General features: G+C 45.1%; 1 protein-coding gene and 1 pseudogene across 4 annotated transcripts in view; one reads left to right on the forward strand and one right to left on the reverse strand.

Moving 5' to 3' along the window:
* Positions 1-27989, reverse strand: part of SLC25A15 (solute carrier family 25 member 15) — a 62220-nt gene that overhangs the window by 21778 nt on the left and 12453 nt on the right. For 2 of the 4 annotated variants that reach the window (XM_053900005.1, XM_019447672.2), the window contains exon 2: positions 11880-12004. In XM_053900005.1, the coding sequence (XP_053755980.1) occupies positions 11880-11934 (55 nt within the window). In that variant the 5' untranslated portion in view covers positions 11935-12004. The other 2 variants (XM_019447671.2, XM_019447673.2) reach the window with 2 other exon arrangements.
* On the forward strand, positions 4871-8178 carry LOC128776550 (programmed cell death protein 2-like; annotated as a pseudogene).

Consider the following 27989-nt stretch of genomic DNA (forward strand, 5'->3'; position numbering starts at 1 on the left):
TGCTCTGTCTCTGTCTCAAAAATAAACGTTAAAAAAAAAAATTTTTTTTAAATGACCTAAAGGAAATTTTAGGAATAAAAAGTACATATCTGAAATGAAAAATCCAAAGAACTCCAGTACCAAAAAGGAGTGGCAACAAAGATTTAGCCACACAAAAAACAAGATAAAGAAAATAGAAAGAGCAAACTCTAAAGTAGTTGAGGATATTGAAAATTTGACTTTTTTAAAAAAATGTTTATTTTTGATAGAAAGAACATGGGCAAGGAAGGGGCAGAAAGAGGGAGAAAGTGAGAATCCTAAGCAGGCTCCACGATGTCAGCACAGGGCCCAACGTGAGGCTTGAACCCATGTACCATGAGATCATGACCTGAACTGAAATCAAGTCAGCCACTTAACCAACTGAGCACCCAGGTGCCCTGAAAATTTGACTTTCAAAGAAATTAGTCATCTGAGTAGCAAGTTAGAGGAAGCTAAAGTGTACGCTACAAACCAAGGTAAGGAACTGTCCCATGATGAATCACAAAATCACAAAGTCATGAGAAGTGTGGAAGAAGCCATAAGCAATATAGTGATGGATGCAGAGATTGCAGCACCTTGCAGAAGTAACAGGAGAGAAAGAGATTGAAGAGGATGAAGTGGTCAAAGAATAACAGGAAAAAAAATCCCTCAGAATTTAAAGAACAAACAGAAAATTCTAAAAAACCTCTGGTAAAGATGAAGGAGCAATACTCACGGCAGCAGACTTTTCATCAGCAACGATGGGCATTAGTAAGCAATAAAGTAATGTCTTCAACATCCTAATGGAAAATGATTTTGAACCTAACTTTCTAGGCCAAGTTAAATTAGCATTTAAGCATTAAGCATGGTGAAGTAAGGACATTTTCAGATATGCAAAGGCTCAGCAAATTTACCAGCCAAAAATCATTTATAAAAGAATTACTGAAAGATACATGCCCACAAAATGAAAAAAAGGAGGACGATACCGGACTTAAGAAAAAATGGATAAAACTCTACCAGATTCAAAGCATGGAGCTAGGGAGGAAATCAAACAAAAAAACAAAACAGTAAAATAGATCAATGAAGCTGGTTCTTTGAACGAATTAACAAAATTGACAAACCCCTAGCCAGTTTGATCAAAAAGAAAAAGGACCCAAATAAAATCAAGAATGAAAGAGGAGAGATCACAACCAACACAGAATACAAACAATAATAAGAGAATGTTACAAGCAATTATATGCCAATAACATGCACAATCTGGAAGAAATGGATAAATTCCTAGAAGCATATACACTACCAAAACTGAAACAGGAAGAAATAGAAAATTTGAACAGACCCACAACCAGTAAAGAAATTGAATTAGTAATCAAAATTCTCCCAAAAAACAAGAGTCCAGGGCCAGATGACTTTCCAGGGGAATTCTACTAAACATTTGAAGAAGAGTTAACACCTATTCTCTTAAAGCTGTTCCAAAAAATAGAAACGGAAGGAAAACTCTTTCTATGAAGCCAGCAATACCTTGATTCCAAAACCAGACAAAGACCCCATTAAAAAACAGAACTATAGACCAATTTCCCTGATGAACATAGATGCAAAAGTCCCCAACAAGATACAAGCCAACAGGATCCAACAATACATTAAAAATATTATTCACTATGACCAAGTGGGATTTATACCTGGGATACAGGGCTGGTTCAATATCTGCAAAACAATCAATGTGATACATCACATCAATAAAAGAAAGGAAAAGAACCACACGATCTTTTCAGTACATGCAGAGGAAGCATTTGACAAAATACAGCATCCTTTCTTGATAAAAACGCTCAAGAAAGTAGGGATAGAAGGAGCATACCTCAAGATCATACAAGCCATATACGAAAGACCCAACGTTAACTATCATCCTCAATGGGGAAAAACTGAGAGCTTTCCCCCTAAGGTCAGGAACAAGACAGGGATGTCCACCCTCACCACTATTATTCAACGTAGTATTGGAAGTCTTAGCCTCAGCAATCAGACAACATAAAGAAATAAAAGGCATCCAAATTGTCCAGGAGGAGGTCAAACTTTCACTCTTTCCAGATGACATGATACTCTATATGGAACACCGAAAAGATTCCACCAAAAAACTGCTAGAACTGATCCATGAATTCAGCAAGGTCACAGGATATAAAAATCAATGCACAGGAATCAGTTACATTCCTGTACACCAACAATGAAGCAACAGAAAGAGAAATCAAGGAAACGAGCCCATTTACAACTGCACCAAAGCCCATAAAATACCCAGGAATAAATCTAACCAAAGAGGTGAAAAATCTATATACTGAAAACTATAGAAAGGTTATGAAAGAAACTGAAGAAGACACACACACACAAAAGGAAAAATATTCCATGCTCCTGGATAGGAAGAATGGTGTTAAGATGTCATTACCCAAAGCAATCTACATATTCAATGCAATATCTATCAAAATAGCACCAGCATTCTCCACAGAGCTAGAACAAACAATCCTAAAATTTGTATGGAACCAGAAAAGATCCCGGATAGCCAAAGCAATCTTGAAAAAGAAAACCAAAGATGGAGACCTTACAATCCTGGACTTCAAGCTGTATTACAAAACTGTAATCAAGAAAATATGGTACCGGCACAAAAACAGACACTCAGACCAATGGAACAGAATAAAGAACCCAGAAATGGACCCACAAACATATAGCCAACTAGTCTTTGACAAGCAATGGAATAAAGACGGTCCCTTCAGCAAGTGGTGCTGGGAAAACCAGACAGCAACATGCAGAAAAATGAACCGGGACCACTTTTTTACACCACACACAAAAATAAACTCAAAATGGATGAAAGACCTAAATGTAAGACAGGAAGCCATCAAAATCCTCGAGGAGAAAGCAGGCAAAAACCTCTTTGACCTCGGCTGCAGTAACTTCTTACTCAACACATCTCCGGAGGCAAGGAAAACAAATGCAAAAATGAACTATTGGGATCTCATCAAAACAAAAAGCTTCTGCACAGCAAAGGAAACAATCAGCAAAACTCAAAGGCAATTGATGGAATGGGAGAAGATGTTTGCAAATGACATATCAGATAAAGGGTTAGTATCCAAAATCTATAAAGAACTTCTCAAACTCAACACCCAAAAAACAAATAATCCAGTGAGGAAATGGGCAAAAGACATGAATAGACACGTCTCCAAAGAAGACATCCAGATGGCCAACTGACACATGAAAAAATGCTCAACATCACTCCTCATCAGGGAAATGCACATCAAAGCCACAAGGAGATACTACCGCACACTCGTCAGAATGGCTAACATTAACAACTCAGGCAATAACAGATGTTGGCGAGGATGCGGAGAAAGAGGATCTCTTTTGCACTGCTAGTGGGAATGCAAACTAGTGCAGCCACTCTGGAAAACAGTATGAAACTTCCTCAAAAAATTAAAAATAGAACTACCCTACAACCCAGCAATTGCACTATTAGGTATTTATCCAAGGGATACAGGTATGCTGTTTTAATATGAAATTTATTGTCAAATTGGTTTCCATACAACAGCCAGTGCTCATCCCAACAGGTGCCTTCCTCAACACCCATCACCCACCCTTCCCTCCCTCCCACCCCCGCATCAACCCTCAGATTGTTCTCAGTTTTTAAGAGTCTCATGGTTTGGCTCCCTCCCCCCTTTTTTTTCCTTCCCCTCCCCCACGATCTTCTGTTAAGTTTCTCAGGATCCACATAAGAGTGAAAACATATGGTATCTTTCTCCGTATGACTTATTTCACTTGGCATAACACTCTCCAGTTCCAACCACATTGCTACAAAAGGTCATATTTCATTCTTTCTCATTGCCACGTAGTGTTCCATTGTGTATATAAACCATAATTTCTTTATCCATTCATCAGTTGATGGACATTTAGGCTCTTTCCATACTTTGGCTATTGTTGAAAGTGCTGCTATAAACATTGGGGTACAAGTGCCCCTATGCATCAGCACTACAGGTATGCTGTTTTGAAGGGGCACATGCACCCCAATGTTTATAGCAGCACGATCAACAATAGCCAAAGTATGGAAAGAGCCCAAATGCCCATCAATGGATGAATGGATAAAGAAGATGTGGTACACACACACACACACACACACACACACACACACACACACACACAAAATGGAGTATTACTCAGCAATCAAAAAGAATGAAATCTTGCCATCTGCAACTACGTGGATGGAACTAGAGGGTATTATGCTAAGTGAAATTAGTCAGAGAAAGACAAATATGACTTCACTAATAGAAGGACTTAAGATACAAAACAGATGACCATAAGGGAAGGGAAGCAAAAATAAAAACAGGGAGGGGACTCTTAAATATAGAGAACAAACAGAGGGTTGCTGGAGGGAATGTGGAGGGGGCATTAAGGAATCTACTCCTGAAATCACTGTTGACTATAGGCTAACTTGGATGTAAATTTAAAAATAAATTATTTTTAAAAAGCTTAATGTTAAAAATGAAAATAAAAATGAGATCATGCTGCAAAAAGAATAAACATTAAAAAAAAAAAAAAAAAAAGATCATGAGACACAGAGGAAGACTCAGAAGCTCCAGCATCCATTTTGACAGGAATTCCAGAAAAAAGATAATGAAGAGCATGGAGCAGAGGAAATAATTAAGGAAATAATTAAAGAAAACTTTCCAGAGGTAAAGAAAGATTCAAGTTTTGAGAGGATCAGTGCTTTCCAAGTAGCTAGTAAGACTGACAAAAACAGACTTGCTCCTAGACACATCTCGGTGAAATCTTGGAATTCCAATGATAAAGAAAAAATCATAAAGGCTTACAGAAAGAGAGAACGTACAGAGGAACAAGAATCAGACTGATGGCAGACTTATTGGATACTCTGGATGCTAGAAGTAAACAGAGCAAGATCATAAAAGTTCTTCAGGCAAAAGGCTTTAAACCTAGAATGCCATACCCAGCCAAACTGGCATTTGACGTTGAAGGTAAAACAAGAACATGTTTTGATACCAAAGCATCCACAAAGTTTATTTCTTGCATCCCCCCCCTTTGCTAAAGTATATACTCCAACAATTCTTTCAATCTAGGGTGACTATAAATACACACAATATACATTATCTTCTTCCCACACCAAAAGTAAACAAGGAAAACTGGAAAATAAAATGTCACATTTCTACCTAGGAGGATGGACAGCTAAAGTAGTTGGGAAGTAGGGGAAAAGCATGTTATAGATACTACCCAGATGTTGGGAAAGTTAAAGAGTATATTAAAATTAATGTTAATCATCATAGCTTCTGTAGAAGTAGACTTTCTGAACTATAGACAGAGGTGGGGTTAAAGTAATAAAAAAAAAAGCACAGGAAAAATATGGCAGGATAAATAGAAAAAAAATGCGAAACTTGAACTCTTATCAAGAAGGTATTTAATTTTATCATATGTATTAATGTGAATCTTGAATCTTTATATTAAACCTTTTCTTTTAAAAAAAGATATACTACAAAGCTGTAATAATCAAAACAGTATGGTACTGGCACAAAAGTAGACACATAGATTAATGGAACAGAAGAGAGAGCCCAGAAACAAACCCACACTTATAGAGTCAATTACTCAGTGACAAAGAAGGGAAGAATATACAATAGGGAAAAGAAAGACTCTTCTATAAATGGTGCTGGGAAAGGGATGGCTATATGCAAAAGAATGAAAATGGACTACTTTCTTCCACCATACACAAAAATAAACTCTTCCACCATAAACAAAAAACGGATTAAAGACCTAAATGTGAGACCTGAGAACATAAAACTTCTGGAAGAAAACATAGGCAGTAAGTCCTTTGACACTGGTCATAGCAACATTTTTCTAGATAGGTCTCCTAAGGCAAGGGAAACAAAAGTAAAAATAAACTATTGGGACCACACTACAATAAAAAAGCTTCTGCACAGTGAAGGAAACCATCAATAAAACAAAAAACCTACTAAATGGAAGAGAATACAATATTTGCAAATGATATTGATAGGGAGTTGATATTCAAAATACATAAAGAACTTCTATAACTCAACATCAAAAAAAAAACCAATCAAATTTAAAAAATGGGGGGGGGGGCATCTGGGTGGCTCAGTCTGTTAAGCGGCTCAGGTCATGACCTCCAGGGTTCTTGGGGTTGAGCCCTGCATCTGGCTCTGTGCTGATAGCTCAGAGCCTAGAGCCTGCTTCAGATTCTGTGTCTTTCTCTCTGGCCCTCCCCCACTCACGCTCTGTCTCTCTCTCGCGCTCGCTCTAACATTAAAAACAAAAAAGGGCAGTGGACCTGAATATACATTTTTCTAAACATATCTAAATGGCCAACAGATCCATGAAGATGCTCAGCATCACTAATCAGGGAAAAGCAAATCCAAACCACAACGAGATATGACCTAATACCTATCAGAATGGGTAGAATCAAAAAGACAAGAAATAACCAGCGTTGGCAAGGATGTAGAGAAGAAGAAACTCTTAAACACTATTAGTGGGAATGTACATCAGTGCAGCCACAAGGGAAAAAAGCATGTTGGTGGGTTCCTCAAAAAGTTAAAAACATAAATACCACGTGATCCATTCGTTCCATTACTGGGTATTTACCCAGGAAAACCAAAAACACTAATTCAAAAAGATACATTACACCCCTAGGTTCCCTGCATTATTAGAATAGCCAAGATATGGAAAACCCAAGCGCCCACTGGCAGATGAAGAGGAAAAGAGAAGGCGATAAAGGTGGCCCCTCAGGCTCCATGGTGGCGGCCAGTGGCGGCCGCCTGAGTTAGGCTTCGTGGAGGCAGGGCCCACGTGGCAGCCGGCAGTTCCCAAGCAAGGTGGGAGGCGGGGCTGCCAGGGCCGGAAGAGCTGGCCTTCTCGCTACAGCTCCACCCAGCTGCCGACCGCGCCGACGCCTTCCGCCGCGGCCTCTTCCTCTTCTGCTGCCGGGTGCCACCATGATGCGCAGGCCCACGCAGCGGGCAGCCGCGGTTCCCGGGCCAGGACCGGGAAGGCAGCGCTGGTCTCGCACGGTAGGGGCCAGCCAGGGTGAAGGGGGCGTGGCCCCCCGCAGCGCCCGGTCTCCACCCCCACCCCGCTCCCTTGCGCATTCTGGGCCCCAGCTTTTGAGTTAGGCAATTGTTTTTAGAAATCAGCTACCTTGGAAAAATGACTTTTACACATATGAGCCACCTTCTGAGGACACCTCGTCCAGAGACAGGTGAGTCTGTGTGCCTCCAGCTCAAGTCTGATGCTCATCTCTGCAGGGTTTGTGGCTGCGTAGGCCCCCAAACATGCTCCAGACGTCCCAAGGCACATTATTGCACAAGGAGCGTCAGACCCTTAGACTGGAGACTGGGACATAAGCAGGCTTGCACACAGATTATTTGGACAGAACAATTCCAGACCACAACTTTTTTCCAGAATTTGGAATCATAATAGAAACAAGATGAGATTACACCTGAAGTTGTTGAAAAAGCAAATGAATCAGAAATTATGGGAACCATGAGTACCTGAAGAATTGGATTCCATGGCAAAACAAAAATCCAAGGAAGATAAAATTTTCCATAAGTTTAAAAATAAAATAGCCCTTGAGGGGCGCCTGGGTGATCAGTCGGTTAAGCCTCGGACTTTGGCTCCAGTCATGATCTCGCGGTCTGTGAGTTCTAGCCCCACGTCAGGCTCTCTGCTGACAGCTTGGAGGCTGGAGCCTGTTTCCAGTTCTGTGTCTCCCTCTCTCTCTGCCCCTCCCCCCGCTTGTGCTGTCTCTCTCTCTTTCTCTCTCTCAAAAATAAAGATTTAAAAAAAGTAAAAATAAATAAGTAAAATAGCCCGTGAGCCAGAACAGATTCTCAGATATGGCAGAGGGATTGCACCCATCTGGATCTTCGGTGAAAATATCCCTCAAGAGAAGGATATTCCATATTGCCCCTGTGGTGTCAAGAGAACAACATATCTGCATTCCAGGTCATGTGTCGGCTGCTCAACTACCTGAAGGCTGACGGACTGAACACAAGTGTCAGTGGGGTGTTCGGGTTGTCTTCACCTGGGCAGAAAGCTGTAGACTGGGGATTCACCGCAGAGAGGAAATTGTTTGGAAGAGAGAAAACAGACACACACCAAAGAGGTTATAAAGCCTTACAAATGCTCATAATCTCTTAAACCCTGCAATTCCATTTCTAGGACTTTGTCCTAAGGAAATAATTATGCCACAAAGATACTGTTTTAGGGGAGTTTACAATGTGTAAATATTCGTGAAACAAAAATGTCCAGTGACAAGTAATTAAAGAAATTTTGGTGTATCCCTACAGCAGAAGGAATGCAGTCTTAATCGTACAGACCTATGTGCACATACAATAAGATACAGGTTTAAACTGACACCAAGATATTCATAGTATGTTCCTATCTTTGTACAAGTACTTATACATGTGTATGTCCACAGAAATATGGAAAGATACATACTCGGTGTGAACTAATTATGAATGGCAGGACTCGGTGAAGTAATCCTTTTACCTATGTTTCTTTCTACAGTAAAAATGGGTGAATTACCTATATACACACACACACAACCACACACATATATATACACACATGCAATGGAATATTAGCCATAAAAGAGGAGATCGTCCCATTTGCGACAACATGGATAGACCTAGAGGGTATTATATTAAGTGAAATTATAGTCAGAGAAAGACAAATACCACGTGATTTCACTTATATGTGGAATCTAAAGAACATACAAACACTCTTAAATACAGAGAACAAACTGGTGGTTGCCAGAGGGGAGGTGGGTGGACGAAACAGGTAAGGGGACCGAGAGATACAAACTTCCAGGTATAAGTCATGGAGATGAAAATTACAGTCCATAATATTTTAACAACTTTGTATGGGGACAGAAGCTGACCACACGTATGGTGCACACTATACAACTGTCAAATCACTATGCTGCACCCCTGAAATTAATAGATGTTAACCATATTTCAATAAGGAAAAAAGGCTTCTGGCTTATTTTTAATTTTGGCATTTGAGAGGATAAATGCCAATGATCGAAAATGTCACATTCCCAAACTACACTAGTTAAGGCATACAGGAATAGAGCAGTCAAGGGGGGCGGGGGGGAGGGGGTGTTATTTTATCATCATCAAACTGCTAATTCTTAAAAGGAGACCAAGGTTACCCTTTAAGGCAATTTAACTTTTGAGCTCCACACTGCCTCATTTCAACATCATCCAATTACTTAACTATCTTCTCCAGACCCTCCCCCACCCTAGCTGCTTAGAGTTCTTGGTTCCTTCCTGGAATTTCTCCTATACTAGCTTCTGACAGGCAGTGACAGCTTCCCAGCACTTGACAGTAGATGAGCTGGACCCAAAACCTGCCAGATGGGAGAGGTCTGTTTCAGCGAAAAGGAGGGACACAGAGAAGAACACATGTATGCTACACCTAGATCACCTCAGACCACGATGGCCCGATGTCCTGGTCCAGAGAGCCGGGCGGCAAAGGCTCCAGACTAACCTCCACCCCCAGGAGTGCTGTTGGCCCATTACATAGTATTAAAACAAAGACAATAGGGCTGTCAAGGAACCAAGCATCCAAGGTCCTAGCGCTGTCTTGACACCATCTAGCTGTGCAATCATGACCAAATCCACTGTCCCTCTCTGGGTCTCTTTTCTACATATACAGTGAGCGTTAGAACCAATGGTCTCTTCTAAAGGCCCTTCTAGCTCCATCACTGGGAGACTGAGACCCCTCCAAAGTGGGGCTGTGGCCTCCTGCTGGCACTGCACGTACCTCCCAGCAGAGGGAGTTCCCAGATCACTAACAGGAGCCTCCTCTGCCAGCACTGCTGGCTTAGAAGCACAGACCCCTGCAAAGAAGCCTGTTGTCCTCCAAAGGTAAATACAGGGCAGTCTACATCAGTGAGGGGTGACCCTGTGTTACCAGTGCAGGAAGAAATCCTACCTAGTCATCAGGATAATTAAATGCCATACACGTAAGGGCCCAAAACATGTTAATACTATGATTAAAAACAAAGCATGTCCACCAGCAAGTGCCTTACACGCTAGACTCCCAACAATACCCTTGCAACTTAGATCTTTAAAATGTACTGTCCTCTCTCTCTGACCCTCCCCCGTTCATGCTCTGTCTCTGTCTCAAAAATAAACTTTAAAAAAAATTTAAAAAAAAAGGGGGGGGGGGCGCCTGGGTGGCTCAGTCGGTTGAGCGTCCGACTTCAGCTCAGGTCACGATCTCACTGTCCATGAGTTCAAGCCCCACGTCGGGCTCTGTGCTGACTGCTCAGAGCCTGGAGCCTGTTTCAGATTCTGCGTCTCCCTCTCTCTCTGACCCTCCCCGTTCATGCTCTGTCTCTATCTCAAAAATAAATAAACTTTAAAGAAATTTTTTAAAAATGTACTGTAAATTATAAATGTGGCACCCAAACACCTGTCTACACAGAAAAGCCTTCATAGGAAAAAGAAAATCCTATCACAGCAGATTCTACATCTTTGATAGACTGACTGAGGGACATTTAATTCCAAAAGCTGAGAATTTTTCATGTGGTTAAATACCCTCCTATGACAGAGACAAAAACTGAGCCCAGAGCATTCACAGGACTGTTAAGAGGGTGCCAGAGGTAGGCAAATGGGTCCACTGTTCCCATGGTGCCTTCCCAATGTGGCACGGGGTGTGGCGTGGGGGATGGAACATGTGGTCAAGGGTTGCAGTCGGGTAAGGGACCGACCCAAAGGCACTCAGCAGCCAAGAGGCCAGTGGGGCAAAACCTAGGCAGCCCTTAGTTTCCCCTACTCCTGGACCAGGACCCTCCTGGGGTCTCTAACCTGGAAGCTGGTGCCTGCACTTACTAGTGTCTATAATGCACGGTCTATAGCCTTCCTCGTTAGCCTACCTTGGTCGACCCTTGGTTCATCAGAACTGTGACTTTCTTCACAATTAAGGGAATGACAGGATGACAGGTGGCAGCCCACTTGGTGTGTTGAGCCAGGAGGTCCCACTGGATAAGAGGACAATGGGCAACCCACCCCTCTTGGCCTCTCCACTCCCAGGAGCTGCGACCCATTAGAAGAATCAGTACAAGGGGCAAGGGTAAACCAGGGTTCTCATCTGGGAAATAGCATCCCAGCACTTCTCTGCCCCTAAAATAACACAGGAACCTAGAGAACCAAGTTACTACGCATGCACTTCCAATTACCGACCTCAGGCTGAGCAAAGGTAATCTTTCTAGAGAGTGGCTTGTGTGTTACAGGCACAGCCCAAGAGTACTTGTGCCCTATGGGGCTGCAGTCAACTCTGGGGCTCGGCCCCAGTCCAGCCCACCATTCCCTGGCAAATCCTAGGGCCCCTCCTTTCCTTTTAGGGCTGCAGAAACCATCAAATATCAGTCTCATTTACCAAAGACATTTCTAAAGGGTGTCCTCCTTCCTGTCGTTGGCAATAATAAGGGCAGTAACTGGGATTTCCCTGGAGAGGTGGCACAGTGTGATCTGGGACTACAAGAGCTCTGCAGATTGATTGCCAGGCTTGGAGTAAAATCCCATATCACCTGCATATCCCAGCCGTGTGACAATGGACAAGTGACTTCAGCTTTGAGCTGTGAGGGTTTCTGGCTGTAAACTGAGGACATTCCCACTCTGCACCCTGACTCAAAGTTTTACTGTAAGGGAACTACTCTACCTTCGGCCGTTCTTGGAACACAGTATTACACATCCGTTAAATGGATCCACTCCAAGGCGAAAGCATGTTGCTTCTGGAGTGACAAAGGTAATCTTTTCTTCGCCCTTTCACCGGAGCTCACTCGTAGCAGGTACTTGAGGAATAGAGGATGAGGTTTCCCCTGGAATTACCTGCGGCCCCCGCTGTAAGGTCAATGGCAGCTTGGATGGCAGGACTGGACTTCATGTTTGCCCACTCCTCTGCTGGGCTCCGTAGAAGGCAACTCTCTGGAGCTTATGATGGGTGTCTCATATCCCTGAGAGGAGACAAGAGCTCTCCGTCAGTGGGGCCTCTGCAGCTCACCATCTACTGGGACCTCAACTTCTGGGAGCCAGGAGATCAGCTCTACATTTCTCCAAAGAAAGGCAGTCAAAAGTGTCAGTGCAGCTTAGAAATTGGCCTCCCCTTCTCCCCACCCACCACCTCCTCATAAAAAACTCACAAGTCAAAAAATGGAGTATCAATGCTATAGCCACTGGTGGCAGGGGTGGGGGGAGGGGCATTTCAACCGACCTTTCTGAAAAGCCTACAAATTAATGCCAAATACTACAGACACCCAAGCCACATTGAACTAGTTTTTCAGAGCCCTAAGTGGAGCTATCAGTCCACTAGGGTCAGCTCTAAATTCAGACAGCAGCCTGTGTTGGGTCCCTAAAAGGAAGTCACGAAACGGTAGGTCTGTAAAGGAATGGGTTAGGAGCACCGCAGGGTGACACATGCCTGGGTCTGAACGCCTGCTCTGCCACCTGCAGTGTGGCCCCTTGGGCCCCTAAAGCTAGGGGTCCCCACATATAAAAAGTGAGTAATAGAAGTATTATAATACAAAGGCAATCACAAATAGTGACATGGGACAGGTGTTCTTAGAGCTATGAAGCATAGCACCAAACATGATCATCATAGTCCCTTCCAGAGTTTCTCAACCATAAACGGATACACAAATCACCTGGGGACCTCGTGAAACTAGATTCTGATGAGATAGGCCTCACGTGGGACCAGAAACCTTACCAGTCATGACGAGCTGCGAGATGAGGCTGATAATGACTGAGCCCCCAACCACATTTTGAAAAGTAACACCTGGTCAATTGTGTGCTCAATTTGCTTGATAAGAATCACTGGGGCACTTAATACTCAGTTACCCAGGCCTCTGTGCTAATGATCATGATTCAGCAGGCTTGTGCTAGATCCCAAGAAGTTTGGGAGGACTAGAGTTTACTCCTCTGCCTTTACACAAAAATCACCTATTGCAGAGGGAGGGACTTTATAAATAGGGATTAAAAAAAGGAAAGGTGGCTCATTGACTGAGTATTAAGATAACCAACTCAGCAACCAATTCTGTGTGGTTTTCAAACCATGTAAGTGACTTATCTGTGAATAACAAAGAACAATTTTTATTCATCACACTAAAGACCTTTGTGCTCATCAGGCCACCTCTCAGAGGGTGGTGGGCCAGCTGGATCATTAATGAAGGCCAATGTCAGCCTAAACATCAGCAGAAAAGAATTTTATCCACTCACAAGTTTAGCCACTTGGAGCATGTTGCCAATGACCAGACACTAAGAATCTTGATTTCTTTACCAAAAACTGCAACCACAAAAGCACAGTACTGGACTTGAAAAAGCAACTAAGTTAGACAAGACATGGGTTTTGTGTTGACAGGACTGCAGAGGCAGGATCAATAACTAAAGCTCATGAAGTGGGAGGAGCCTGGCTGGCTCAGTCCGTGGAGCAGGGGACTCTTGATCTCAGGGTCTCGAGTTCAAGCCCCACATTAGGCATAGGGATTAGTTAAGAAAAAAAATAAAGCTGGTAAGGTGGTGGCCATCCGGTACCTCGAGAAGGATATCAGGGTCCTAATCCAATCTCCTCCTTTTCCAGATGGAAAACTGAGGCCAGTAAGCAAGGGCTTTTCCAAGGTTTTATAAGTAGTCAGTGGACTCAACTCAAGTCTTGCCTTTTGGGTCTGTGCTTACCAACCAGTATTTAATTCCACAGTATTCCAACCTGACCAAAAAGGAAAAAAATAAACACTGAACCCTGCGTTTTAGAGGAAAAATGGAAGCACATGGAGAAAAGAGTCACACAGGGCCCAACCAACGTGGCTTCTCAGAGTGGTCAATTATTTGGGTGTGGACATTTCTTAATTCACAAAGAAAGGCAGGCATAGACCGTACTGTGTCATCAGTGTGAATTCAACCCCTGCAGGTAAGCCAAACTTAAACACGTTGAATCCTACAAATAACGACTTCTAGATTAGGACACTAAACAGTGATGGGAACAGACCAACTCAGAACGCGTGGGCAACAGACTTAAATTATTGTGTAACTTAAGAAGGCTTCCAGAAGTCTTGAAGAGGACATACGGCTCGGCCCGAGGGAGGCAAGACTCATTCCTGAGCCTGTTGAAAAGCTGAATCCTTTCAGCGTCCCTTTACCCCTCCTGCAAAGGACACGCGAGCCCGACTCCAGGAGAGACAAACAGAGCCAAACAGGCCTTCTCTCGTTCCCTGGGGAAATTAATTTCTCGGTCGGGAGAATCCTCTGAGGTCGCGTTCTCCGCCAGGTAACTCCGCGCACTGAGGAAAGACTCCAGCCTCGGGCCAAAGCTGGCGCGAGAGGAGGCCGCCCGCCCGCCGGGTCACCAGAGCCGGGGCACCTGGCGCTGCGATGCCCACCCGTCCGGCCGCTGGGACGCCGGCCAGGCAGGCGCTCCTGCTCCGGGGCTCGGGGTCCTGGCGGGCACAGGGGCAGCTCAGGGAGACCGCTCCCAACTTTCTCTCCCCAGCTTCAGCGTTCGCTGACTCTGCCCCCAACAACCTGCAGGAGTCTCCCATTCATAAGCGCCTCCGTCCCCCACCCCAACCCCCACCCCGGGCTGGAGCACCGACGGCGCGGCGCCCGGAGGCCTGATGACACTCGGAGGGAGCAAAGGGGGCAACGTTCCCAGCAGGTGAGCACCGCGGGGAGGAGGCCGCGGAGCCCGCGAGTCTCCGGCGAGCCCCGGCCGGCAGCTCCCGCGGGTCCCTGGGCACGTGTGCGGCGCGCAGGGCCGCGGACCCCTGAGCCCTGCCCGGCTGCCGGGGAAGGTCACGCCGCCCGGGCGCGGAGGCCCGCCCGCGTCCCGCTCCCTCCTCCCCGCGGGCTCCCTGCAGCCCGGAGCGCCGGCCGGGGCTGCGCTCACCGCCGCGCCGGCTGGCCGCGTTGTGCTCGGGCTCCGCCGCTGGCTCCCGGCTCTGCCTCCGCGGCTCGGGGCGGCCGCTTAACACTCGCGGCGGCCGCAGGCCGGCCCTCCGCCCCGCCCTCCCGCGCGGGAGCACACGGGGCGGAGACCCCGCGGGCCCAGGAGCGCCCCGGCGGCGGCGGCGGCGGAGACGGCGGCGGCGGGGGGCGGGGGAAGCGGAAGTCCGCGGCGGAGGCGGGCGCGCTCGGGCCGCGCAGCTCGCGGGTCCCCGGCGCCGGGAGCGCGGGAGCGGGCGGGCAGCGGTCTCCGAGTCCCGGTTGCCTTTCTTCTTCCAGGTTCCCGGGGCCCTCGTGAGAGGCAAGACCCCAGTTAGCCCTCGGGGCGGGGGCTGGGGGTGTCAGGAGTTAGGAGGACCCACTGAGTCTTTAGGCTGGGTTACCTTGGTGGGACTCAAGGCCTCGATTTTAAACTATAATTGAAAAATAAATAAATAAATAAAAACTATAATTGAGTACAAAAGTACTGGAAACTGTAGTGATAAAAACACATTCGTTTACTGCCATAAACACACACACACAGTTTTTCCCATTCTGCCTACCGCACGGAATTCCACTTTCACCAATGACATTGGAGAAAGTACACCCACCGATGAAAGCTAGCTGTCAGTCGGCCTCTCTGATCTTTTAGTTCTAATGAATTACAGGCTATTTCTATGGCTCTCCGACATTTTATGAAAAAGCACTATTCAAGGAATCTTTTATACTGGGAGTAAAGGAATTTTCTCTAGTGTCCTAAACCAAAGAGCGAACACCTGCTCCATTGGAAACAACTTGGTCTAGCGTTGCTTCCAGCTGCTGAGTGTAACTCGGTCATAGCCTTCCTATTCCTTTGGTTCGGTGTTCATGCATTTATTCTCATTTTCTACACTGTTTTCCTCCTTAAACCATGCTGTCTTTTTCTTTTACAATCTGTGTTTGCCCTGTTTGGATGTGGCATGTGGCTAATGCCAATGTAAGTTAAAGTGATGGGGGCAGGAGGCAGGGACTCAAATATTCCACGTGACTTGTGTTAGTGCTTAAGGTGAATGCAGGAGGGACTAGACCTTCCTGTGGTAGGTGGTGCCATGAAGGTACCAGACCCCTGATCAATGGGGGCACTCCTCAAAACAGCACAAATCTGACTTTTCACAGAATCAGCACTTTAGAAGTCAAACTTCTGAAACAGAATGCAATTATAGAAACAAGCCAGGGAGTTTGAAATACTTGTCCAAAGTGGCTTGTGACATAACTGGTGGGAAGCAGACTAAGGAGCAGAACCTGCAGTTAGAACACCCCATAGGACTAAGGGACTTTCAGTATCCCCTGGTCCAGTGGCTTTTGCAAACTAGAATGAGGTCCAAAGGAACCCTAATTAAGGGCAGATCCAGATCCACAGTTACAGATTGGAAAAAGCACTGAACTTGGAGCCAGCATACTTGGGTAAAAATCTGTATGACTTTTAATGAGCCATTTAACCTTTTCAAACCCCGGCCTTCACGCGACAGCGTCACGGCCTCTGATCTCTGTGATCCTGGAGGAACAGTCCACCACGTGGGCCACTGCTGTTTTGGGAGCCTGCTGGGGCAATCCACCGTGAGGGCAGAGGCTTCTCCAGTTCACCGCATGCACCCTTGCTGAGCGCCCAGCCAGTCTCATGCTCTGTCCTGTCTCCCTTGAGCCCCTTCTTCTCTTACAAAGGCTATTCCAGGCTCTCCTCACTCCTGCTACATTTCTTCTCTCCCTCACCTCTCCTCAACAACCTTAGCTTCCATTTATTCCCGTGAATTTAAGAGAAACAACCAGGAAACATTTGTGCAACATTTTAACCCCTAATTTACGAAGTTACCTTTTTTGCACAAACTCTCATCCGATAGCCTCTGCCCTGTTGTCTTCCTTGCTGTATCCTGGTGCCTTACCCCGTGGCTGGCACCAATGATGCTCGTGAAGGAAAGTGAGGCTCAACACTTGCCCAAATTTATATAGGTACTAATGAAAGAGCTGGGACTCCACAAAGTTCTGTCCAATCTGAAGTTGATGTTCGTAACTGTGACCCTCCACAGTAATACCTCCCAGAAGGCTTCCTCTTAAAAGCCAGAGGGTTTCAGGAACCAGTTCTTTCTCCTGAAATAAGTCTCCCTGCATGATATTGTATAAAATCACCTCCGCAGCTGAAAATCCCTCACAGGAGTGGCTCCTTCTGTTACCTTTGCTTTAGGAATAGAGGCACAATTACAAGGTGTTGAAAAGCTTAACAGCTCACAGAAGCTGAGAGACAACTGATTGGAAAAAAATCACCTGCTTGGCATTAAATCATGAAAGTGCGCGAACTTTGTTCTGAGGGTAATTCCCCAGGAATCCGATGGCCTCTTGAGAACAAGGACTTTAGATTCTTGCATCCCTGCTGTCAATATAGGTAGGTTCACCCAGTGGCATCTCAGATCTGGGTTCCAAACAACAAGCAAGTCGGTGCACTGACCCCTTTGCTCCGGTGGTTGTTTGCTGCGCTGGGGATTGTGTAATCCAGGGGCATTAGTGCAGCTGACAGTGTGCTGAGGGGGCAGGTGTAACGCAAGTCAGAGGTGAGGGGACAGAGTGGCTAACGTGGAGAAGGGAGACTTTGCTATTTCAACAGTATTTCACAATACACTAGTTAATGATACCAAAAGGAGAAATAATTTCATTATTTACAGCGTTTTGGCCCTAATACCATGTGGATGTGTTTGAACAAAGTGTTCATTGGAGTTGCAAATAATTCAAAAATGTAAATCATCTCTGATTCAAGGGTACTTTTAATTAATGAGAAAGAAGAAAAAATGCTTTGGTTACACAACTCCCATTACACAAATCCCATTGAATACGGTTGGCTGCTGATGTAACATTTACTGAAGACTCTCTCAAATCTTTTTTGGAATCAAGTAGAGTTTGTATTTGCAAAAAAACATGGATTTGGATTTTTTCATCTATGTGGAATAAGAGGGTACTTTGTATCCCATGAAAGATTTTGTTAAGACAATATTTTAAGGGTGGGGGAATTTCTTTTGTCTTTTCCTTGACAGCTTTTAAGGGTATAAGAAAGAAAGAAAGAAAGAAAGAAAGAAAGAAAGAAAGAAAGAAAGAAAATCACCTGAGATGTATATTTCACGAGTCTTAGATTTGAATTTGTCACATAAATATTTTTAAAGGCATAATTTATAATAGCAAAGACTTAGGATAAATGCCCATAAATGGATACGATTCAATGGATCATCAATAAGAGGAAATACTATGACATAATTTAAAAAATAATTTTCTTAAATCATATGTTTTAGGGTATATTTGGCCACAAGTAAAAGAACGCCCAACTACTATTAATATATTTATTTTGCATATAAAAAGAAATCTAGAAATAGGAAGTTCCAGAGTTGGTTAATTTAATGGCTCAAAAGTATCTCGGTCAGCTTCTCTGTGATTCTCTTGACTCATGATCACAAAGTGGCCCTCATGATCACAAAGTGGCTGCCATAGCTCTATTACACCTTCACATGCAACACACAAGGGCAGGAAGGAAGCCTTCTCCATATCCTTTTTATCACACAAAAAATCCTTCCCGGAGTTCCCCTGTTAAGCTTCCCCTTGTATTAGCCCAGAACTGAGTCTCATGCTTGCCCAAACATAAACACTGGGAAGAGAATGGAGTTACCATATGGGTTTAGAACAGGGGTCAGCAAGCAAACTTCTGAAAAGGACCAACCAGCCGGTAAATATTTCAGTAAGTATTTTTGCAGGGCATGCAATCCCTGTCACATCTATTCAACTCTGCAGTTGTAAACAAAAGCAGCCACAGACATGGTAAAGAGGTAAGTAGGTTGTGTTCCAATAGAACTTTTTTAAAGTTTTTATTTTTCTTTTCCAGTTTTTATTTAAATTCTAGTTAACATACAGTGCAGTATTGGCTTCAGGAGCAGAATTTAGTGGTTCATCACTTACGTACAACATCCAGTGCTCATCACAACAAGTGACCTCCTAATACTCAGCAATTGCACCACTCTTTACTTACCCGAAGGATACAAAAAGAGAGATTCGAAGGGCTCCAGGCACCTTGGTGTTTATAGCGGCGCTATCAATAGGCAAACTATGGAAAGAGCCTAAATGTCCATCGACTGATGAATGGATAAAGAAGTGGTATATATATACAATGGAATATTACTCAGCCATCGAAAAGAATGAGATCTTGCCATTTGCGATGATGTGGATACAGCTAGAGCGTACCATGCTAAGCCAAATAAGTCAGAGAAGAACTTTATGAGCATTGAAATTTGAATTTCATGTAATTTTACCTGTCACAAAATATTATTTTATTTTGCTTCTTTTCAACTTTAAAACTTTAAAAAACATTTTGTACGGTTCAGGCCATACAAAAAGAAATGGCAGGCCAGATCTGGCTAGCAGGCTTTGGTTGGTCGACCCCTTTTTTTGACCAATGATGACTTAACCACTTGGGACTGTGTGAGAGGCCCACCTTGCCTGAAACATCATCGCTGCAGACCCAGGTGGGAAGGGGAGGGCAGATTTCTATTAGGTAATCAGGAATCTCCCCCAAAGCATAGTAAGCATATGGGGAACTGCTTAGGGATATAATAATTTTTAAAGAGCACACTGTATGTTCCCATGGGCTGCAATTGGACAGTCCCAACAATTTCCACCTGTTGAACCCCCCCCCCCTGCTATTTACCAAGACCTGTACTAGACACAGGCACCTCAAAAGCCTTTTCATGATCCCTAGTTCTCCCAAACAAATCCATTCACTGCTTCCTATCAGTAACAAATGTTCATTTAGCACTGATTGGCTCTGTGTCAACCCACACTAAGTGCTGGAAATACAGAAATTAAAGAGACAATTGCTAGCCTCAGAGAAACCTCCATCCAAGGAGAGGAGGAAGGAACACAGAATTTGGGGGGGATATGCAGCGAGAGGGGTGTGGGCAGCACGGCATCCCAGAGAAGGGAATAAATGATGGAAAAGAGGGTTTCAGGGGAGGCCCCCAGGGGCCCCCCATGTCAGGGTGGGTTTTGAAAGACAAATGGCCCCTTAGGAGGAAAGCCTGTTGATATGTCACTCAGAACTCTTAGTTGCCATCAACAGAAGCCAGCTCTGGAGCACAGGAACAATTTATTAAAAGGATACTGGGTGGGGGCGCCTGGGCGAGCGTGGGACTTTGGCTCAGGTCATGATCTCACAGTTGGGTGAGTTTGAGCCCCACATTGGGCTCTCTGCTGTCAGAGTACTTTGGATCCTGTCTCCCTCTCTCTCTCTGCCCTTCCCCCACTTGCACACGTATGCACATGTACTCTGTCTCAAAAAAAAAAAAAAAAGACAAAAACGAAAAAAAAGGATGCTGGGTGACTTTCACCATCTCTGGATGAGAAGATGGAGTACCCTGAAGAACTTCTTGAAACAAATCCCAGAACACACTGCAGAAGTGTTCCACCGTGGAAACTGCGGTGCACCTCCTTCAGAGCTTCTAGATGTTGTAGTCTGTACCACTGTCCCTTTTGTGCCAGGGCCTCTGCGTGGGAACTATTGCTGGGCACCTTTGCCGCCAGTTTTGCCTGACAGGTCACTGCCACACCATGTCCATCACCTTGCCTAGCTCATTTCCAAATTGATAAATCACATAGATGCAGCTGATGGGTGGAACCTGAGTCACGTGCCTGTACCCGGACCTGCAAAGGGGGCTGGGAACACGAGACTTCTGGCTTGTCTTGAAGAGGAAGGAGTCACTTGGCAGGAAACTCCCTGAATGTAGACAGGGCTTTAAAACAATGCCAAGCAAATGAGAAAGAATGAAATCCTGCCATTTGCAGCAACGTGGATGGAACTGGAGGGTATTATGCTGAGTGAAATGAGTCAGAGAAGGGCAGATATCGTGTGTTTTCACTCATGTGGATCTTGAGAAACTTAACAGAAGACCATGGGGGGAAGGGAAGGGGAAAAAAATAGTTGCAAACAAGAGAGGAAGAGAGGCAAACCATAAGAGACTCTTAAATACAGAGAACCAACTGAGGGTGGATGGGGGGGGCACAGGGGAATATGGGTGATGGGCATTGAGGAGGACACTTGTTGGGATGAGCACTGGGTGTTGTCTGTAAGCAATGAATCATGGGAATCTACTCCCGAAGCCAGGAGCACACTGTACACACTGCATGTTAGCCAATTTGACAATAAATTATATTAAAAAATAAAAATAAATAAAACAATGCCAAGCAGCCAGCGAACATGACACATGTCCACTTCAGACAGGCTGAGCATTCCCATCAGAGGTGTTACAAAACGAAATTCAACCAAGTGAATCTGAAGACCTAATTGGCTTTAAGTAATTCACGAATCAGGCAGCATTCCATCTGGCAAGTAGAGGAGAGTTCCGAGGAATTGTGCAAAATGGAAGGTTTCTATAGGAAGAAAGGTGTCGCAAGAAGTTACTTGCAAAAGAAAAGAAAGGATTGTTTCAGCCCAGGTAATCTTCTTCTATGGGGAAATGGAACAGTAGGGTTTAACATGGAGACATCACCTTGCTAGTGCTGATTTCATATTGCTAGTCAAATTTCATATTGACTGTTGAAAGGTCACATTCCTGGGATAAGCTGAGACTGTGATTAAGTCTCAGTTTGCTGTCCTGGGGGGCAAATGATTCCAGTTGGGGCTTGTTGGATGTGTGTGTGTGTGTGTGTGTGTGTGTTTAACAGAGGAGACTGCGTGTCCAAAGGCAGCAAAGCAGGAAGCAACACAACTCATTTGGAGAATTGCAGTCTGGCTCTGAGAGGTGCTGGAAGATTCAGCCGGATGGGTGGGAGGAGCCACCTGCTGAGCCCTGAGGGCCCCTGTAGTGGAATCTACTTAGTGTCCCCTGCTAAGGCACGAGAACTGTAACTTATTCCTCACTTGGCCTGGGCTTTGCCCATGGTGGGTTTTAAGGCACTCTCGTCAAAATGAATCGTTGCAGGGGCGCCTGGGTGGCTCAGTCGGTTAAGCGTCCGACTTCGACTCAGGTCACGATCTCGCGGTATGTGAGTTTGAGCCCCGCGTCGGGCTCTGTGCTGACTGCTCAGAGCCTGGAGCCTGTTTCAGATTCTGTGTCTCCCTCTCTCTCTGACCCTCCCCCGTTCATGCTCTGTCTCTCTCTGTCTCAAAAATAAATAAACGTTAAAAAAATTGTTTTAAAAAAATGAATCGTTGCAATAAATTTGTTGGATTGCATCACTGTCATACAATTTACCACGATGAACATTGTAAGTGTCTGGGATCTTCTTTCCCCACAAATGGGCCTATCTGCAATGGATACTTTTCTATAGGCTAATTTGTTTTAGACATGGGAAGTATGTAGTTACTAACTCTTAGAGGCACCTACACATTCTTCACTGATACTTTCATTTAGATGTCAGATCATAACCATTTTTGAAAATAGTAAGAATAAAATATGGCTTGAGAGCCAGAACGAACAATAATCTTTTTTTAATGTTTACTTTTGAGAAAAAGAGAGAGAGTGAGTGGGAGAATGCCAAGCAGGTTCTGTGCTGTCAGCAAAGAGCCCAACGTGGGGCTCGATCTCCCAGTTAGAAGATCATGACCTGAGCGGAAGTCAGGAGTCGGATGCTTAACCGACTGAACCACCCAGGTGCCCCTTAAAAAAGGAAAGCTTTAGGAGCACCTGGGTGGTTTAGTGCGGAGCCAGCTTGGGATTCTCTCTGCCTTTCTCTCTCTCTGTCTCAAAAACAAGTAAATAAACTTTTTTTAAAAAGAAGTCTTTATATTATAGTGCCAGGGATGTTGTATCAACTGATCACTTAATATATTGTTACAAGTTACACTTGTGATTTAACATCAGGAAGAGTAAGAGAAGGCTGATTCCTCTTGTCCTAAACTGGTGCTAAGACTCTAAGAAGAGGTGCTAAGCCTCATGCCTTCTAGACAGAGCCATGATGAGTGAATAGCACCGCCTCCTCGTAGGGTTGACCGAGAGGTGGCACGACCCACTGCCTTCTCACACATCAGCCCAGCTGTCCTTGTCCAGGCTCCACTGTCACAGTCTGAACCAGGGGAGAAATGGATTGGGTGGCAGGGACATGTTTGTCATTAGTCCTAGACAAACTGAGAGGTGCAGGGAGAGTGCAGGGTGCTTGTCGAGATGCCTGTCCTTCCCCTCACAAAATCATGTGGGTTGCCAAAAGATTGCAGGGAGGGGTGGGAGGAATAGATTGAGAAGTGCAAACTTCCAGTTATCAGATCAATAAGCCACAGAGATGAAAAGTACAGCATAGGGAATAGAGTCAATAATGTTGTAATAACGTTGTATGGTGACAGACGGTGACAACACTTGAGTGTTGTGTGAGGCATAGCATTGTCAAATCACTATGCTGTACCTCTGAAACTAGTATAACACCGTATGTCAACTACACTTCAATAGTAATTTTTTTAAGTTGTTTTAAGTTTATTTATTTATTTTGAGAGATGGAGTGCACAAGCAGGGGAGGAAGGGGAGAGAGAGAATCCCGAGCAGGTTCTGCCCCGTCAACGCAGAGCCCGATGCAGGGCTCAAACTCATGAACCATGAGATCATGACCTGAGCCTAAATCAAGAGTCAGACGCTTAAACAACTGAGCCAGCCAGTTAGTTTGAAGGGAATCGGGGCACCTGGGTGGCTCAATTGGCTAAGCATCCAACGCTTGCTTTCTGCTCAGGTCTTGATCTCATGGTTTGTGAGATCAAGCCCTGGGTCAGGCACTATGCTGATAGTGCAGAGCCTGCTTGGGATTCCCTGTCTCCCTCTTTCTCCCTGCCCCTCTCCTATGCTCTCTCATCTCTCACTCTCTCTAAATAGATAGATAGATAGACAGATAGATTTAAAAAACAGTAAATAACATTTTAAAAAATGGAAGGGAATATATTTAGTTCTCTCCCCAGCTGGTGGCTTGTGAGCCGTCAAGTCTGTACCCTCCATGGTGCAGTTACTGTCCAAGCAGAGGTGAGCATGATGAGGGAGTCTCGGAAGGGCTTGCCGTGTGTCCTCGGGCAGCAGGAGTGTACAAGTCTCACAGACATAAGGACTGATGCCTATTTCTCATAGATTTCTGAAGGTAGGGAGGCTTGGCCAGCTGGTTTGCAGGGATAGTGGCCTGGTGAAGGACATCGGGGCTCTCAGCCATTCCCCTGGCTGCATATGAAGGAGAATATGGTTACAGAAAGGCTGCCCAGGGAGCCAAAGGAGGTAATACATCACCTGAAGGAGGCGTTGGGGGTAGGCTAATGGCAGCAGAAGGGAAGTATGGCCGCCCTTGTCTGAGGGGGTGCTCCACCATGGAGGGGGCCAGACAAAACCTGCACACTATCCCCTAGAGAACCCCACCCCACTTTCCCTGAAGGGCCCTCACCCGGGCAGAGATCAGCAGCATCAGCTGGACCCAGAGCAAGGCCAGTTCAAAAGACAAGCCTGCCTTTTCTGTCGCCTTCCTGCCTCATCTTTGGGGAGCTGAACTCTGAAGAGGAAGGGGAGGAGAGAAGGAGAGAAATTGGAGCTGAAATTGGATCACACCTAATTATCCTAACCAAAGGATCAGAAAGTTCTAAGACTGATGTGACCACTCTGCTTTAAAATGCAAGCCAGCTCCTCCATACTGCACTGTATATGCTTATTTATTATGTCTCTTGTTCACTGTCTTTCTCTTTCCCTCTCACCTCTACCCTCACCCCAAAATGTAAACTCGGCAAGATCAAGGATCTTTGCTTTTAACTGATTTCTCTAGCATCTAGAATGATACTGTCCCTTTCGGCACCCTGTCACTACATGTGGCTACTTAACTTGAACTCACAATGAAATAAAGTAAATTCATGGCCTCAGTCGCACCCGCCACATTGAAGTACTTAATACCCACATGTGCCTAGTGGCCTCTATATTGGGCAAGATAGATAAGGAACATTTCAATATCACTGACAGTTTTATTGAACATTGCTGGTCTAGAACAATAGCCGGCATGCTGTGGCACTCGATAAATATTTGTAGAATGAGTAATTGAATGAATGGCTGAGTTGTTTTTAAGACAAGATAGTCTAAGAGTCTAGAGGCAAATTGCTCTATTATCAGTAGTGTATACACTCGGGTAAATCATTTCATCTTTCTGTGCACCCATCACTAGACACTTTGTCATTTGTAAACATTTAAAAAGTGCTTTTAGGGGCACCTGGGTGGCTCAGCTGGTGAAGCATCTGACTTTGGCTCAGGTCATGACCTCAGAGATTGTGGGTTCCAGGCCCACCCCAGCTCCGTGCTGGTGGTGTGGAGCCTGCTTGGGATTCTCTCTCTCTTCCCCTCCCCCACTCATATGTGCGTGGGCTCTCTTTCTCGCTCAAAATAAATAAATAAACTTTAAAGAAGAAGAAGGAGAGGGAGAGGGAAGAGGAGGAGGGCGAGGAGGAGGAGAAAGAAGGAAGAGGAGGACGATGAGGACAAGGAGGAGGAGAAAAAGATGCCTGGGTTCGATTTTTTTTTAAATTTAATTTAAAAAGCGAAAATAAAAAGTGCTTTTAGAAAATTGTTCTGGGAAAACAGATACAACCACTGAAAGGATAAATAAAGGGATGTACCCATTCTTTGGAAGGCCCAGTATATTTGAGGCAACATAGCCTAGAGATTATTGGAGGCTCTGGAGTCAGATGGCATGAGGGGAAAATCCCAGCATCTATTTTACCAGCTGGATGATTAGAATAAACCTTCTGGGGTGAGAATGAGGGAGAGATATGGTTCTACCACTGATGCTCTGTGTACTACCCCATCCCCACTATCCCCAATGCCCATGTGATCTCACCAATGAAGACTTCCACGTGTCACGTTCTAACCCTCTCTTTTAAAAAAATTTTTTTAACATTTATTTATTTTTGAGAGACAAAGGGAGACAGAATGTGAGTGGGGGAGGGGCAGAGAGAGAAAGGGAGACACAGAATCCGAAGCAGGCTCCAGGCCCTGAGCTGTCAGCGCAGAGCCCGACGTGGGGCTCGAACTCACGAATCATGAGATCATGGCCTAAGCTGAAGTCAGACGCTCAACCAACTGAGCCACCCAGGCGCCCCTAACCCTCTCTTTATAATAGGATTCTTTCCCTGCCATGTAAACATGGCATTCAGCCAATCCCCAAATGAATAACCATCATTCAAAGCATTTAGCCAACATCTCTGTTCCAAGCTTTGTGCTAAGCACTGAAAATTTAGAGGCAAAGAGGGAAGCTTCATCTCCCAAATAGCTGGGACTGCAGCGAGGGAAGGCTGAGTGTTGTAGAGGCATGTTCAGAATGCCAGGGAACAACAGGGAAAGGGCACATAACCAAGCCCAGGGAACCAGGAAGGCCATATTTGGAGGAGGTAATGGCTGAGTCTTAAAGTATGAGAAGGAGTTATGAGTAGGAGTTTCAAAGGAAGGAACAAACCATACAATTATAAGAAAAGAAAGGAGAAAGAGCATGGCAGTCTAGGAGCCCCAGTGGTTCAGTGCAGAATAGGAGGTGAGGGTAACAGAAGAGGCTAGCAAGGAGCAGGGCTGATCTCCGAGGGTCCCATATGCCCTGCTAAGCGTGTTGAGTTTATTCAGAGGGTGGTAGAGGGAGCCAGTGAATAGACATTCTTTGTGATGTAAATGTGGACGGTGTAGAGCAGAGAGGAGGTTGAAGTCATGGACTATGGAGCCAGACTGTTCTGTCCTTGAAGACTGGCTCTCATTCGACGGCTTTGTGATGGTGGACAGCTTCTTTAAGCCCCAAATTCCTCATCTTGCAAAAGGGGAGAACAATCCTAGCTGTGTAGTGGAATTTTGTGAAGGTAAGATGAGGCAAAAAATATAAAGCACTTGCTACAGTGCCCGACACATAGTAAGTGGTCAGTAAGTGCTAACAATTATTATAGGTTGTTGGTTTCTTAGGTTTCTTGTTTGCCTTATTTTTTAAATGTTTGTTTATTTAGAGAGAGTGCAAGTTAGGGCACGCACAAGCAAGGGGAGAGGCAGAGGGAGACGGAGGGAATCCCAGACTCTGTGCTGTCAGCACAGAATCCGGTCCGGGGCTCAAACTCATGAACTGTGGGATCATGACCTGAGCCAAAATCAACAGACACTTAACCGAGGTGTCCCTGTCTTATTTTTATAGTTAAATACTAACTGAATGAATTAAATTTGCCACAATGATAGGAATTTAAAATGTTGTCCGTGTACCCTAATAAAAATCTAAACATTTTATTCCTTCAACCCATATTGATTGACCATGAATGACGTGCTAGGCAGTTTTAGACTCTAAGAATAAATCGCTGAACAAGGCGGCCCAGGGTCTCTGCTGTCAGCTTATATTCTAGTGGGGGAGGCTGACAATAAATAAGTAAACAAAAGGGTTACAAGATGTGTACACTCCAAGAGGCAGGGCTTCTCTGTTTGGCCCTGATGGAGCCCCACCGCATGAGGCAGAGCCTACTGTAGGCACTCAGTGAATGTGTCGAGTGGACGAAAAGAGATCGTTTCAGAAGGTGATGAGCACTAGGAAGGCAGTGAAACCGGGCAACGTGATGGAGTGGGAACATGCTGGAGTGGGAAGACTGGCTTCAGTCGATGCGGCGCTACTGACAAGGTGGCTGTTGAGTGAAGTTGGAAAGAGGTGAAGGAGGCAATCATGGGACAACCTTCGAGAAGAATGTTCCAGGTAAAAGGATATTCCGTGCCAAAGCTAAACATCCTAGAGCAAAGCTGTGTTGTGCCTGTGAAGAACAGGCCCAAGTTGCTGGCATGCAGCGAGTGAGGGGAGGAGAGAGTTGGGGCAGGAGGTGGGAGCCATAGGCAAGAGCTGGGCATTCAGGGCACTTAGACCCATTTCCTTGCCCTGCACAGAATCGCCTGGGAAGCTTTTCTATTCCTCCGCTCGAAATGTCTACAGAGCGCATTACTGTGTTTGTCAGCTGCCCTCGCTCTTGTCCAATAGAATTATCTTTCCAGGCTGGGGACGTGGAGACAGACTGGATTCCTC

This window comes from Panthera pardus, unplaced genomic scaffold (assembly GCF_024362965.1).
Source record: "Panthera pardus isolate Hobbes unplaced genomic scaffold, ASM2436296v1 HiC_scaffold_1, whole genome shotgun sequence".
Classification (NCBI taxonomy): Eukaryota; Metazoa; Chordata; class Mammalia; order Carnivora; family Felidae; genus Panthera; species Panthera pardus.